General features: G+C 47.1%; 1 protein-coding gene across 2 annotated transcripts in view; it reads right to left on the reverse strand.

The window, feature by feature from the left end:
* The window catches only part of NEMF (nuclear export mediator factor), a 191,266-nt gene extending 177,728 nt beyond the window's left edge, over positions 1 to 13,538 (reverse strand). For both annotated transcript variants that reach the window (XM_063947548.1, XM_063947547.1), the window contains exons 1-8: positions 13,383 to 13,538; positions 13,187 to 13,255; positions 12,965 to 13,067; positions 10,711 to 10,836; positions 10,218 to 10,366; positions 9,843 to 9,910; positions 9,683 to 9,769; positions 9,118 to 9,191 (exon numbers count right to left, since the gene is read on the reverse strand). In XM_063947548.1, the coding sequence (XP_063803618.1) occupies positions 9,118 to 9,191; positions 9,683 to 9,769; positions 9,843 to 9,910; positions 10,218 to 10,366; positions 10,711 to 10,836; positions 12,965 to 13,067; positions 13,187 to 13,255; positions 13,383 to 13,441 (735 nt within the window). In that variant the 5' untranslated portion in view covers positions 13,442 to 13,538. The remainder of the gene's footprint in view (positions 1 to 9,117; positions 9,192 to 9,682; positions 9,770 to 9,842; positions 9,911 to 10,217; positions 10,367 to 10,710; positions 10,837 to 12,964; positions 13,068 to 13,186; positions 13,256 to 13,382) is intronic.
* Positions 13,539 to 14,561: the final 1,023 nt, after the last annotated feature.

Raw genomic sequence — 14,561 nt, forward strand, 5'->3', positions numbered from 1 at the left:
AACAAACCGTTGAAGTCGGCCTCCCACTCTGGGATCCTCCAGAGGGAGACCTGCCCCGTCATGCAGCAGGCTTGTCTGTTTTGGCAGCAGGCTGACGGGCAGCCCTGGCACGTTTAGGTTTGGGCTTAGTGGATTTGGAAGTGCAAGCCTGTTTCGGGTATGCCTGACCCTTTGCTTTACCTGGAGGTCGAAAGGAACGAAAGTAAGTACTCTTAGCCTTCGGGGCCAAAGGAGTAGTACTAGGCAGACATGCAGTCTTAGCAGACACTAAGTCAGCAACAATCTTGTTGAGATCTTCCCCAAAAAGTATGTTTACCTTAAAAGGGATAACCTCCAAGGTCTTTTTCGAGTCCAGATCTACCGACCAGGACCGCAACCAGAGGATCCGGCAAGCCAGAATAGACGTGGTAGACCGCTAGGATACCTGCATCCGATGCCGCCTCTTGAATATAATGTGAGGCTGTAACAATGTATGGAAGACACCGTTTTGCATTATCAGCAAAATTAGACGGTAGTTCCGCTTCAACTTCCTGAAACCAGGCCTCTATAGCTATAGCAGCCCAAGAGGCCGCAATAGTAGGCCTATGCACAGCTCCAGCCAGAGTGTAAATGGACTTCAAGCAACCCTCCACACGCTTATCAATCAGTTCCTTAAGAGAGGTGACGGTAGTGACAGGCAGAGCAGATGATACCAAAAGACGTGCAACCTGTGAGTCCACCGGCGGCAGTGTTTCCCAATTTTTGCTTAACTGCAGCGAGGGGATAATGAGCTAGCATCCTCTTAGAGATAATTTTTTTCCTGGATATTCCCAGGATTCCTGACGTATGTCAACTAAACGGTCAGAATGTGGTAAAACTAACTTAGTAACCGTCTGACGCTTAAACTTATCTGGTTTCTTAGAGGGAGCCGGTGGTTCATCGTCATCATCAATTTGAAGAATTAGCCTTATAGCCTCTAAGACAGTGTTTCCCAACCACGGTCCTCAAGGCACACTAACAGTCCTGGTTTTAGTGATATCCAGGCTTGAACACAGGTGACTTAATTAGTACCTCAGTTATTTTGATTTAACCATCTGTGCTGAAGCCTGGATATCACTAAAACCTGCACTGTTGGTGTGCCTTGAGGACCGTGGTTGGGAATGCCTGCTCTAAGAGGTCAGGAACATCCACTTGGGTCAGGGATTCCCCATCAGAAGCATCTACATCAGTGTCTGAGGGATCCGTATATGCGCCATCTTCATCAGATGAAGTATCTAACATGAGTGGACTGTGAGGACGTAATGGCCCGCTTAGATGACCCCTTGGTCCTAGGCGGGCGAGGGTTAGGATTTTGCTTGGCCAAAGACTGATTCAATTCCTGTAACTGCGAGGACAGAGTATCTGCCCATGGCGGATTAACAGCAGGGACAACATGTGGCTGTAATGGCACAGGAGGTCCCATAGGGGGTGCAAGTCTAGTTACCAGCGTAGTCAGTACATTAGAAAACGTAGCCCATAGTGGGTCAGCAGTTGTCCCCGTTGTAGCAGACTGACTGAGTGGTACAAAGCCCCCAGCACCTAAACCCTCATCTGCAATATTTTCCTCAGAGACATCCATGGCATGAGCACTGCAGGATGCAGGGTCAACCACAGAACCCTCACCCTGATGAGCTGACATTATATGAAAGCTTTACCTTAAGGTGGCACAGTACAATATAAACAGACAAAGTACCGAACAAATATCCCCCCAGTTAGTGTGACTACAGGCAGAGCACATACGGAGGATTTAAGAGGTATATGGTGACTGTAATACATAGTGAAAATACCAAAAGAGTATATCCTGTGATAAACACTATATTATATGAAAACCCTGATGCACTTAGCCCCCTCAGGGTACAGACTATAGGGATAGCAGTATATGTGAGATACACGGAATGGAAATCACACAGCAGCTATTGGCACACACACAGTCACATGTACAATACAGAAATTATCACAAACAACAATAAAACTGCACTGGACTAGCAATACTTTAGTAAATACTCTACTCAAGTAAAGCTAATTAAGTATTTAGATATATCAATGCACAGTAAAGACTGGATGTATATCACAGGGTACTTGTACTAAATATCCCTGACAATATGCACTTGTTCTTAACTAACACTGTCTAAAGACATATAGAATACTTAAGTGTCCTGTAAATGCACAACGCTGATGATGCAGGCGGCTTTACAGAGGAGACATCATCCAGCAGTCCCGATCAGCTCAGCGCAGCTGTGTGTGTAATGGCGCCCAAACGCTGGAGTGAGGGAGAGAGAGAGAGATGCAGCTCCAGGGCGGGAACATTAGCAGTAAATGGCACCCTGGGGCTGGGGGAGGGGCTACAGGTCAGAGCCTTATCCCCTTGCTGGATTTCACCATCGGGTACTACGGGCCTTAGAAAAACGCATTATTACCTAAATCCGACCTGTGCCCTTGCCCTGGTGGTCTAGTGGGGTACCTGCACGGCCACAGTGTCCACGCCAGCGCGCGCGGTCCGTTTCCCAAAGACCGTGCCGAATCGTGGTTTACAGCGGGTCCCGCCTGGGGGACCCTCTTAACTCCTCCTTGCAGCGGCCACACGATCCCAGAGAGCAGCGGCAGTGTATGTGTGCCCTATTCAAGAACCGGAGCCCTCCGCTGTAGTTACCCAGCTACCAGGGTACGGCAGTGTACAGTGCCACCGGGAGGTGAGGGAGCCGCAGCATGAAATGTGAGAAGTGACATATTGCACTTTTAAGTGCCTATGCTGCGGCTCTGAGGTCTTCTTTCTTCTAATAAAAGCTCTTTTCAGGGCTGCTCAGCGCAGTCCTCGATGTTGTCTTCCTGCACTGCAGGCACCAACTTCCAAACTGAGCTCCTGTGCACAGAGGCGGGGTTATAGAGGAGGCGGCGCTAAGCATCCTGGGAACAGTCAAAGCTTTTAGCCTGTTGGTGCCTCGGATAAAGATCCAATTCTACACCCGATGTTATCCCTGTAGAACCCCAGTGTACCCGCTGCAGAAAAATTAATTTATGCCAAAAAAAAAAAAAAAGAGGATTTTGGTACTTACCGATAAATCCATTTTTCTGAATCCTCTAGGGGACACTGGAGTCCTATACAGTAGGGGTGTTAAGCTTGCAACCGGAGGTGTGGCACAATCTAAAATTAGCATTGTCTGCACAGCCGGCTCCTCCCCCTTCACATCCCTCCTCCCTCAGTTTTGAAAATTTGACTGAGAGAATAGGACATGACACTATAGCACCTGGCGAGGAACCGAACCGTACAACATATCAAACAGCATCCAAGAAACCTCTTGAATCGGAAACCAACACTGTTTGCACGAACTGGTTGAGCAAGAACCATAAACACAGTAGGCCGACAGCACCTAGGCGGGCGTCCAGTGTCCCCTAGAGGATTCAGAGAAATGGATTTATCGGTAAGTACCAAAACCCTCTTTTCTCTTTCATCCACTAGGGGACACTGGAGCAGTACTGTAGACATTAGGGGACGTCCCAAAGTTATCTCCCAGGGAGGGAGTGCTATCTAACGCCTGCAAAACCAAACGTCCGAACTTAGAATCTTCGGACGCAAAGGTATCAAACTTGTAAAATTTTGCGAACGTGCGGGCTGAGGATCACGTCGCCGCTCTGTAAAGTTGAGTAGTGGAAACACATCTGGCAGCCGCCCAGGAGGCACCCACTGATCGGGTGGTATGAGCACCCATCTGTACCAGAACCTGTTTACCACAGGAAATATGGGCTTGCCGAATGGCAAGTCCAATCCATCGAGACAGAGGCTGCTGAGAAGCCGGCCAACCCTTCTTGGGCCCATCATTAAGGACAAACAAATGGTCCGACTTCCAGAAGGACGACGTAGCCTGTACGTACACCCGCAAAGCCCGGACAACATCCAAGGATATGTCCCCATCCGCGATACATTGGAAAGATGGGACTACAATCAGTTGGTTTGCATGAAACCCCGAAACAACCTTAGGAAAGAAATCCGCTATTGTACGGAGTTCCGCCCGATCCTCATGAAAAATCAAAAAAGGACTCTTACACGATAAGGCTCATAACTCAGAAATCCGCCTAGCTGAAACCGAGGCCAGCAACAACGTAACCGTCCAAAAGAGATATTTCAGGTCCGTTCTCGGTAACGGCTCAAAGAGTGGCGATTTCAAAAAAATCTAACACCAAATGTAAATCCCATGGTGCAGTGGGAGGACGAAAAGGGGGCTGTATCCTCAGAACCCCCTGTAAAAAGGTTTTAACCTCAGGCAAGGATGCCAACCGCTGTTGAAAAAGGATGAAAAGAGCCGACACGTGAATCTTCAGAGATCCCAGCCGCAGACCTAACTCTAGGCCGGCCTGAAGGAAAAGTAAAAGCCTGGATAAGTGGAAGGTCGTCGAATTCCGTCCACGTTCCTGACACCCATCTATGTACTTCTTCCAAATTCTGTAGTAGTGCCAGGCTGTGACCGGCTTCCTAGCTGCAATCATCGTAGGAATGGGCGTTCTAGGTATCCCTCTGTTCCTTAAGATTCGGGTTTCAATAGCCACGCAGTGAAACGTATCCTGGTCAGGTCCGGGTGGTGAAACGGGCCTTGAGATAGCATGTCCTCTCTTTGAAGTAACCGCCAAGGATCATCCGCTAACAACCCTTGTAGATCAGAGTACCAACTCCTGCATGGCCAATCTGGTGCGAGTAGAATCGCCCATACTCGTTCTCGTTTTCCACTCCTTCTGCTGCTGGATCCCTTGTCCTTGACACATAACTGGGCAGCTGGTGGTTCTTCCGCGACGCCATTAGGTCGAGCTGAGGTAGACTCCATTTCCTCACTACTATGGGGAAAAATTTGTGGATGCAGGCACCACTCTCCCGGATGCATGTCCTGGCGACTGAGATAATCTGCTTCCCAGTACACCACACCTGGAATGAATACTACAGAGAGGATGATGTTTCGCCTTTCCGCCCCCAACAAGATCCTTGTGGCTTCTTTTAACGCAATCCTGCTCTTTGTTCTCCCTTGACGGTTTATGTAAGCCGTCGTTGTGACATTGTCCAACTGTATCCGTACGTAATGACCCATGACTAGGTCTTCGGCTAGGAGAAGTGTATTGTAAACTGCTCTTAGTTTGAGAATGATTATGGGTAATCTGCTCTCCTGTAACGTCCACCTTCCCTGAAACTGACGGTCCTCTAGGACGGCATCCCAACCTCTTAGACTGGCGTCCGTTGTCAGGATTCTCCAATCCCAAATGCCGAATCTCTTCCCTGCTGCGAAATTCTTGTGCAACGACCACCATATCAAGGAGACTCGAACATGCAGTTGAAGTCCGATTCTCCGATGAAGAAGCCAGTGCGAACCTGCTCCCTGAGCAATGAGGTTCATCTGGAATGGTAGGGAATGAAGTCTGCCGTACTGAAGAGCTTCGAACGACGCCCCTATCTTCCCGAGAAGTTGCACACAGAGGTGCAGAGAAACGGTCGGTGTCCTCAGTACCTGAGCCACTAACTTCTGTATGTGCTGGATCTTGGACTCTGGCAGGAAAATTCTCAATTTCACCGTGTCCAAGATGAGACCTAGGAACTGAATCCATTGAGTTGGAATGAGGTTGGATTTTTGGAAGTTCACAATCCACCCGTGTCAAATGAGAAATCGTTCAGATGTCTGAGCATCCCTTATCAGCTTCTCTTGAGAGGAGGCCTTGATCAGAAGATCGTCGAGATAAGGTAGTATTGTGACCCCTAGTAGCCTCAATCCTGCAACCATGACTGCCATGATCTTCGTGTAGATCCTTGGGGCTGATGATAGGCCGAATGGTAGAGCTCTGAATTGGTAATGATCCCTCACCAGTCCAAACCTTAGGTAAGCTTGGTGGGGAGACCAAATAGGGATATGCAGGTCTGCATCCTTTATGTCCATGGATACCGTGAACTCTCCCTGCTCCAAACCTGCAATGGCCGACTGGATTGATTCCATTTTGAATTTGTAAGCCCTTAAAAACTGGTTTAAAACTTTTAAATCGAGTATTGGGTCTGACTGTCCCGTCCGGCTTTGGCACGACGAAAAGACTGGAATAGAACCCCGTTCCTCTCTGAGAGGCGGGAATTGGAATAATGACCTCTGACCGTAGTAATCCCTGAATTGCCGTCAGTAGTGCTTTTGCCTTCTGAGGACACCGAGGCAAACTCGTTGTAAAAAACTGACTGTGAGGTCTCTCTTGGAAATCCATTTTGTTCCCTTCTGATATTATGTTTATCCAAAGTTCTGGTGAGGCGTTGGCCCCTATGTCCTGAAAACCTTCCAGACGTGCGCCCACCAGGGGGGACCCCAGGTGAGCTGGGAGACCGTCATGCCACGGTCTTGTCAGCAGGTTTCTCCTGCTTTCTGTCTGTTGCCTGTGAGCGGCCTCTACCACTGCCCTCACGTGTCGGCGTACCAAAACCTCTTCCTTGGGCTCGAAAGGACTGAGATCTAAACGAATTAAACATTGGACCCGAATAACCTCTCTTAACCTGTGGAGTGCCCCAATGATATCTAAAAAAATAAAAATATCTAATGTTTTCTTTTAAAACAACCTGTACTCACAGATTCTGAAGAGGATCTCCGGCTGAGAGATGCAGGTCCCTTCAAAAGGGATCTTTGTCTCTCAGGATACATTAGGGTGACGCAGCCCATATTTCCAAAGTTTCTTTTATAGTTTTAGTCAGGAGCTTTAGTGCTCCACGTGCTGTACCTCCAGCACAATTTTCAAAACTGAGGGAGGAGGGATGTGAAGGGGGAGGAGCCGGCTGTGCAGACAATGCTAATTTTAGATTGTGCCACACCTCCGGTTGCAAGCTTCACACCCCTAATGTCTACAGTACTGCTCCAGTGTCCCCTAGTGGATGAAAGAGAAAAAAGTGAAAAAGTGAAGCGCTGTGAATACTCTCCGGATGCACTGTAGCATTAATATCACACGTTCCTCTCCAAGGTCTGGATATTCCAGTGCGTACAAAAAATGTGTTCTTCCAACCAACTCCTCCCATCCCGCTTTACCAACAAACTCGTCCTATCCTGCTCTTTCAACCAACTCATCTCGCTCTTCCATCCAACATCTTCCGATCCCATCAACCACCGCCCCCTTCTCGCTTTTCCATCCTACTCCTCCCATCCTGCTCTTCCAACCAACTCTTCCTATCTTGCTCTCCCATCCAACTACTCCCATCCTGCTCTTCCAACAAACTCACCCCAACTAGCTCTTCCAACTGTCTCCTCCCATCTCGCTCTTCTATCCAACTTCTCACATCCCATTTTTTCAACCAACTCCTTTCATTCTTCTATCCAACTCCTCCAGGGATCAGTATGAAATCCCACTGGACGGGATCCCAGCGGTCGGAATACCGACACCGGAATCCCGACAGGGGTGGCGAGCAGAACGCAGCCCCTTGCGGGCTCGCTGTGCTCGCTACGCTCGGCACACTACATTTACTATCCCCCTATAGGTGTTGTGGACAACCACGGAGACAGAATATGTCAGGATTGTGCCGGTCGGGATTCCGGTGTCTGTATTCCGACCGCCGGGATTCTGTCCGGCGGGATCTTGACCGCATCCCCTCCTCCCAGCCTGTTCTTCCAACCAACTCCCTCCATCTCGCTCTTCCAACTAACTCCTCCCATCCTGCTCTTCCAACCATCTCCTTCCTGCCCACCAACTCCTCCCTTTCCGCTCTTCCAACCAACTACTCATATCTCGCTCTACACATCAAGTCTCCCATTTCGCTCTTCCAACCAATGCCTCCCATCCTGCTCTACCAACCAACTCATCCCTTCTCGCTCTTCCAACCAACTCCTCCCATCCTGTTGTACACACAAGTCCTCCCATTCCGCTCTTCCAACCAATGCCTCCCATCCTGCTCTACCAACTAATTCCTCCCATCCCGCTGTACACATCAAGTCCTCCCATCTCGCTCTTCCAACCAACTCCTCCCGTCCCATATTTTCAACCAACTCCTTTAATTCCGCTCTTCTAACCAACTCCTCCCATCTCGCTCTTCTATCCAACTCCTCCCTTCCTGTTTTGCCAACCAACTCCCCCCATCTCGCTCTTCCAACTTACTCCTCCCATCTCCTTCCTGCCCACCAACACCTCCCTTTCCGCTCTTCCAACCAATGCCTACCATCCTGCCCTTCCAACCAACTCCTACCATCTCGCTCTCCAAACCAACTCCTCCCATCCTGCTCTACCAAGTAACTCCTCCTATCTCGCTCTACACATCAAGTCCTTCCATCTCGCTCTTCCAACGAATGCCTCCCATCCCACTCTTAACAACTGGTATCAACCATGTTTCCTCAATCTATCACTGAGGTAGTTATTTGTGAGGTAAAATGATACCAAGACCAAAAACAAACACATATATAAAATCTACATCTAATAAACAAAGGTAGTACAAAGCACATAAACAAGATTCTTAGAGTTGCTCATACTGTACATCTGTCTTAAGCAGTACAGCAGAGAAGTTCCTAATAAAGAGGCAGTGATTCAACAATTTGGCATGTATAGCTCAGATGCAAGATATCAGCATATAGAGACTAAAAGGTATCTCATCTCAAATTAGGGTCAGGCCAGACAATATACATTAAAGCTTCTGTGCCCCATATAGGGTATCATCACCTTCCAGTACAGCTGTTCTTATTGCATGTGTCTCCCAACTGCTGGCGACAATCCTATACTGCAGTCTTCTCCAGAGTTCACTTAATCTATATAAAATGTAAATGCCCTTCAATACAGAAGGCAATCCAGCTGGTGTAGGAGTCTCAATAGCTCAAATAAAACTTAACGCATTTCTCTGCCTCCTATAGGTGTCAGCGGCTTCCTCAGAAGTTGAAGAAGCCGCTGACACCTATAGGATGTGGAGATGTTTTATTGTGTGTTGTTGTTTTTTTATAATTAAAACATTTTAAAATAAAATATTATTGTATGCAATTGCCTGTTTCCATGTGCCGGTACCTACTTTCTTCTTGCATTGATATTTGTGGTATAAGGGTTGAGTATCCCTTAGGAAACAGCAACAGGTAAACTAGGTATATCTAGATTAAGTGCCCAGTTATCTCTGTAAAGTGAACATCCTACCTCTCCATTGAAATTCAAAGTTTTCTCCATATAATCCTCCGCCATCTTTAAAGCTGAGTGAACCTTTTCAAAATCTATAAAGAGGAAAATAACGTTTTCTGACCATGAGTTATCCTACATAGTGCCAGACCAAAATGTTTAAGATACAAAATGCTAAGCAATGCAACAGGCAAAAGAGAAAATGTACTGTACCACTGTAGCAAGAGCACACAAAAGTGCAATGCACAATAATAATCTGATCAGAATTTAATCCAACAATTTACGCAGTATGATCAAATTATTTATGTTACTGTCCCTAGTGAAGATGTTCTCGAAAAACCCTAACGGTCCTGGTTTTAAATTTAACCATGCTTGGCCACAGGTGACTTAATAAGCACCTCAGTCAATTTGATTTAACCATCTGTGCTGAGCCATGGATATACCTACTACCTGGACCGTTGAGGTGCCTTGAGGACCACGTTTGAGAAACTCTGCCCTAGTAGTTGGATTCAGGGATGGAATCCAGGTGGCATATACAAAGCCCTTGGGAGTAAACGAAAGTCTTATCTCCACATCAGCCACTTACCTGTCTCCCCTGAGATCTGCTCGACCTTCACATTACTGGACAATCCGTTTTCTAGCAAACAATGCTCTATGAGGGTAGCTCCGTATGCTGGATAAAAGATAGAGACAATTACATTCTAGTTTTAAGGTACCCCTTCCCCAGAGACTGTATAGACACTTACGGAGGTGAGGGTTAAGGATCCTCTTCACCTGATCTCCTGTTTGAGCGCTCATCAATATCTCTTTTAATCTAAACAAGGAAGACCAGTTACCAGAATGTCCACAGTATCTGCTGTCTTGTTTTTTTTTTACTACTATAATGCTGCTCAGTCTGCCTCCTCCCTCACATTGGCACACTGGAGCCACTGTTTATGCAGAAATGTGTAAAGGAAAGGGAGGATAAAACAAAAGTAACAAATCACTTAAATACAATAATAAATTAAATAAAATGCAACACTTGGCAGTGACAGATGTTCTTTAAATATGGCTGTCATAAAATAAGAAGCTACAGCCTACGTAACAAGGATGACAGTATATCCCAGCCTATGCCATCATACCTGTCCATGGTAAGAATAGGTTCCGGGGCTTTGGCATTACCCACGGGATAATGCTCTCGGACTGCAAACTTAACATCATCGGCTTCGTCTGTACGGAACCGCAGGATGTTCAGAATGAGATACTCGAAGTCTGTGAGGACGATGTTCCCCTGGAATACACAGCAGTAGTGTAATTAGATCACAAAGGTCCGGATGTTCCTCAACTTACATAAAGTTACATGGCCTCTAGTGCTCTAATGATGGGTAACGGGAGATATCTGGCAGGAGTTCAGATGATATTTTCTGTTATACATAATTATAATGCTAGATATTTTGATAGTGTCAGAGTCCCGTCACCCAACTACTCAGGAGCACTTTGCGGCCATTGCGCAGAACTGAATTGGAGATATCACAACCACACGAGAGAAAGATCTGTCATCCAGTTCCTACTATTGATCCACATATTACATGTCAAGGTATATTCATTCATACATGATGACTGTAAATCTCTTACCCGGTCATACAACTCAACAATCAGATGATACGCTGCATTGTCTGAACCAAACTGGAAATCAACAATCCTGTCCACTCCCAGCTGTGTAACACTGACCAGGCGCCTGGACCTGAGATGCTTCCTGCACTGGAGAGATGGGCACAGAGAAGTGTCACCAATTACTTTATTTTACCTTTTTGTGAATGAGCAAAAATTATCATTATGACAACTAAAGGAGAATCGGATCTGACCCAGCAGGGTCATGTGGAGGAAGCTGTGGGATAGGTCCAGTGGGTACAGCTGGAGAAGGCCGCAGGATTGGCACAGGGTGGCCAGCTGCATGAGACTATAGGATTGGCACAGGAGGGCCACCTGCTGAAGGAGGCCTAAGGATTGGCACGGGGGTAGGGGGTGCAGCTGGTAGGCAGGCTGCAGGATTGTCACAGAAGGTGGTGGAGGCTACAGGATTGGCCCAAGAGACAGCTGGAGGAGGCTGGAGGATTGGCCCAGGAGGGCCTGATGGAGGAGGGTACAGGATTGGCTCAGAAGGGCCTGGCAGGGAAGTGTGCGGGACCGGAAGAGCGGGCTATGGCAGAGGAGGCTGTGGGACTGGATCAACAGGGGTCAGGAGAATCAGACAACATGAAATGTTCACAACAGATTAAAAAAAATCCCATGTGTCTGCCAGAAACAGTTCAATTCATGTAATATTCTTTCCCCAGATACATCTCCTAACTAGAGGTCTATAATAATGGTATTTCTTTCAGTGAAATTATATTTTTCAAGATTACACCACAGTTTTTTGTTTTAGACAGGGTCTACTATTAATTAAAATCCTAGCTTAGGCATTGTTTAAACATAATAATTACACTACAGGGCATTAAGGGCGAGATTCAAATGTTTCCCCCCCCCTCCGCCACCCGTGTGCGCCTGCCGGCAGCTATTCAATTGTTACTGTTGACGGGCGCGATATCATAAATTTCAGATCGCTACCCCCTGGGGGATGGCTAGCTGAAATGAACGAAAAGTGACCCGTTTTGGTTTAGCCGACCCAACTGCTATAGGCGCGATATTGGGGGACAATTGAATATCGCCCCGCGATCTCCCATCACTTTAGAAGGGAGATTGGGCGTGATATATCAATTGAATATCACCCAAAGTGTGGGCACAACACATGTGTAATGGAAGAAAAACGCAGTAAAATGGACCAATGAAAGGCATTACGACATCTTACAGGTCATCAAACCGTGAATACTGCATAAAGGGGTGTAGTACGGGTGACCGGCGGTCTCCTGACCGCCGGTCACCTTACCGACGCCGGGATCCCGGCAGCATACCGACGCCGGGATCCCGGCGGGGAGGGGCGAGTGCAGCAAGCCCCTTGCGGGCTCGCTGCGCTCGCCACGCTGCGGGCTCGGTGGTGACCTGCGGTCGCCACGAGTTCTATTCCCACTCTATGGGTGTCGTGGACACCCACGAGTGGAAATAGTCCCTGTTGGTCGGCATGCCAACCATCGGGATAGTGAGCCGTCGGGCTCACGGAGGAGGTCATGTGACTGTCGGTCAGCCGACCGGCGGTCACATGACTACCACCCGCATAAAGGGCTCCTAGTGTAATAGGCTAACAGAAATTAAGCTGTGAAAACTCATGTCACTGTAACAGATCTAGTTATTAGATAGAGTAGTTAAGCCGACACCATATAGTCAACATGCATTAAGTCGACAGGTAAAAACTAAACAGTACAAAGGCACGACAGGTAAAAATAACAACAGGGTTAAAAGGTCGACATAAGTTTTTATGTTTTGGGGTCATTTTGTATGTTTTACCACTAGTGGTAACATAAACCTACACCGCCTCGTTACACTTGCCACGCTTAGGGCAGGTTACTATTCCCAACTGTAGTCCACGTAGAAGGTTAACCAAGCAACAGTCGAAAAAGATGTGAAACCCCCCCCCCCCCAATAAATTAATTAATTGTGTCAACAATCGGCGGGATGTAATGGCGTCGGAGATCGTCGGAGGTGCTGGATGATCTTGGACATGTTTTTTAAAGAAGCAAAACCAGTAAAAAAAAATAAAAAAAAAGATTGCCCCTTTAAAACAAAGTCCGAGATCGGGCAGCATCCCGCACCTCCAGAGATCTCAGACGCAATTACATGCTGCCGCATATGTGTGTCGTCATCTGCCAAGTCAACCTTTTTAAACTGTCGACATAATGCCTATTTATACAGTGTCTATCCATAGTCCGGAACCCCCAACTTGTTACGTTCCAACCTTCATCGCAAACCCAGACGGCATCATGTTCTTGGGCCACTCGAACTCTGTGGTGTGAATCCTGATCCCAGACTCCAACAGAAGTACCGCTTTGGCGTCCGGCCTGGGGATATAAAGCAAAGTCCGTCCTATGAGCAGTGTATGAGCACAGCCACACTGTATCTCTCTATAAAACAATGCTGCACATACACATATGCTACAGGGCAGTAACGGGAACCTTACTTCTGCAGGCGGATGAGATAAGTCTTGTTATCCACATCATAAACATTGTACACTCGCATCCCCAGCAAACTAGGAAATAAGGAAACAGCAACAGGCATTATTATCATGACACTTGTAACACGTATCTAGTACTAGAGGGGCTATACTCAGTCACTGTCACTGCTGCAGCAGCTGAAGAGTGAGTGCCAGTCATCACCTGGCATTAAGCTCTGCTATGACAGCCCGGATATCTATGGTGCTAAATCTGTTCTTCATGTTGTTCTGCAGCCTCAGATCCCAGTGCCGCTGCTGATCTGTACTAGCGTGGACTCAGTGTCCCACATGCGCAGACAGTCACGGGAGACCGGCAGGGACAGTTCTGTAAAGCGTTTAGGAAAATGTTATGCGCCCTCTTCTGGTGACATGTAGCATCACACGCCACTTGCAGAAATAAACTTTCCTTTTCTCCAGCGGATAGTGATGGATCATCGCGTAATTAATGTAATAATAAAGATAATATTCATTTACTTGAGCAGTATTTAAGCTCAAATTAAAACAAAAAAATATCAAGAGAAAATTGTGTTGATTATTGAATGCCTTTTACTTGCAATGCTAGCTTTAATAAACTACTTGTATACAAATTATAAATGTATTTAAAAGTTATGTGCCGCTTTGTCCGCAGCTCTTTACAGAGAATATTTAGTCATTCACATTATTCTCTGCCCCAGTGCAGTGTGGATGGAGCATCTGGAGGAAACCCATGCAAAGACAAGGAGAACGTACAAACTGCACACAGATTGCCCATGACCAGGATTTGAAATCACAACCTCAGTACTCTGAGGCAATAACACTAGCCACTATGCCAGGGATTTTTAACATGCAGACCTTCCTAGCATCTTGTGGCAGGGTATGCTGGGTTGTCTACAGGGGCGGTGCTAGGGTGTTCGGCGCCCCCCTGCAAACTATAAATTTGCGCCCTCCCATATCCCACAAAGGGTCAGCCCGGGAAGGAGCATGGCCACACAATAGTACCCCCATTTAAAATTACGCCACACAGTACCACAATCTTATTCAACTTATACGTAATGCCCCACCCGTAGTAGTGGCGTCCTTATACGTAATGCACACCAGTATTTGTAGCATCCTTATACATAATGCCCCCCCAGTAGTAGTAGCGTCCTTATACATAATGCCCCCCCAGTAGTAGTAGCATCCTTATACATAATACACCCACAGTAGTAGTAGCGTCCTTTATACGTAGTGCACCCCCCAGTAGTAGACGCGTCCTTATACATAATGCACCCACAGTAGTAGTAGCGTCCTTATACGTAGTGCACCCCCAGTAGTAGAAGCGTCCTTATACGCAATGCCCCCCCAGTAGTAGACACGTCCTTAT

This window comes from Pseudophryne corroboree, chromosome 12, assembly GCF_028390025.1.
Source record: "Pseudophryne corroboree isolate aPseCor3 chromosome 12, aPseCor3.hap2, whole genome shotgun sequence".
Taxonomy (NCBI): domain Eukaryota; kingdom Metazoa; phylum Chordata; class Amphibia; order Anura; family Myobatrachidae; genus Pseudophryne; species Pseudophryne corroboree.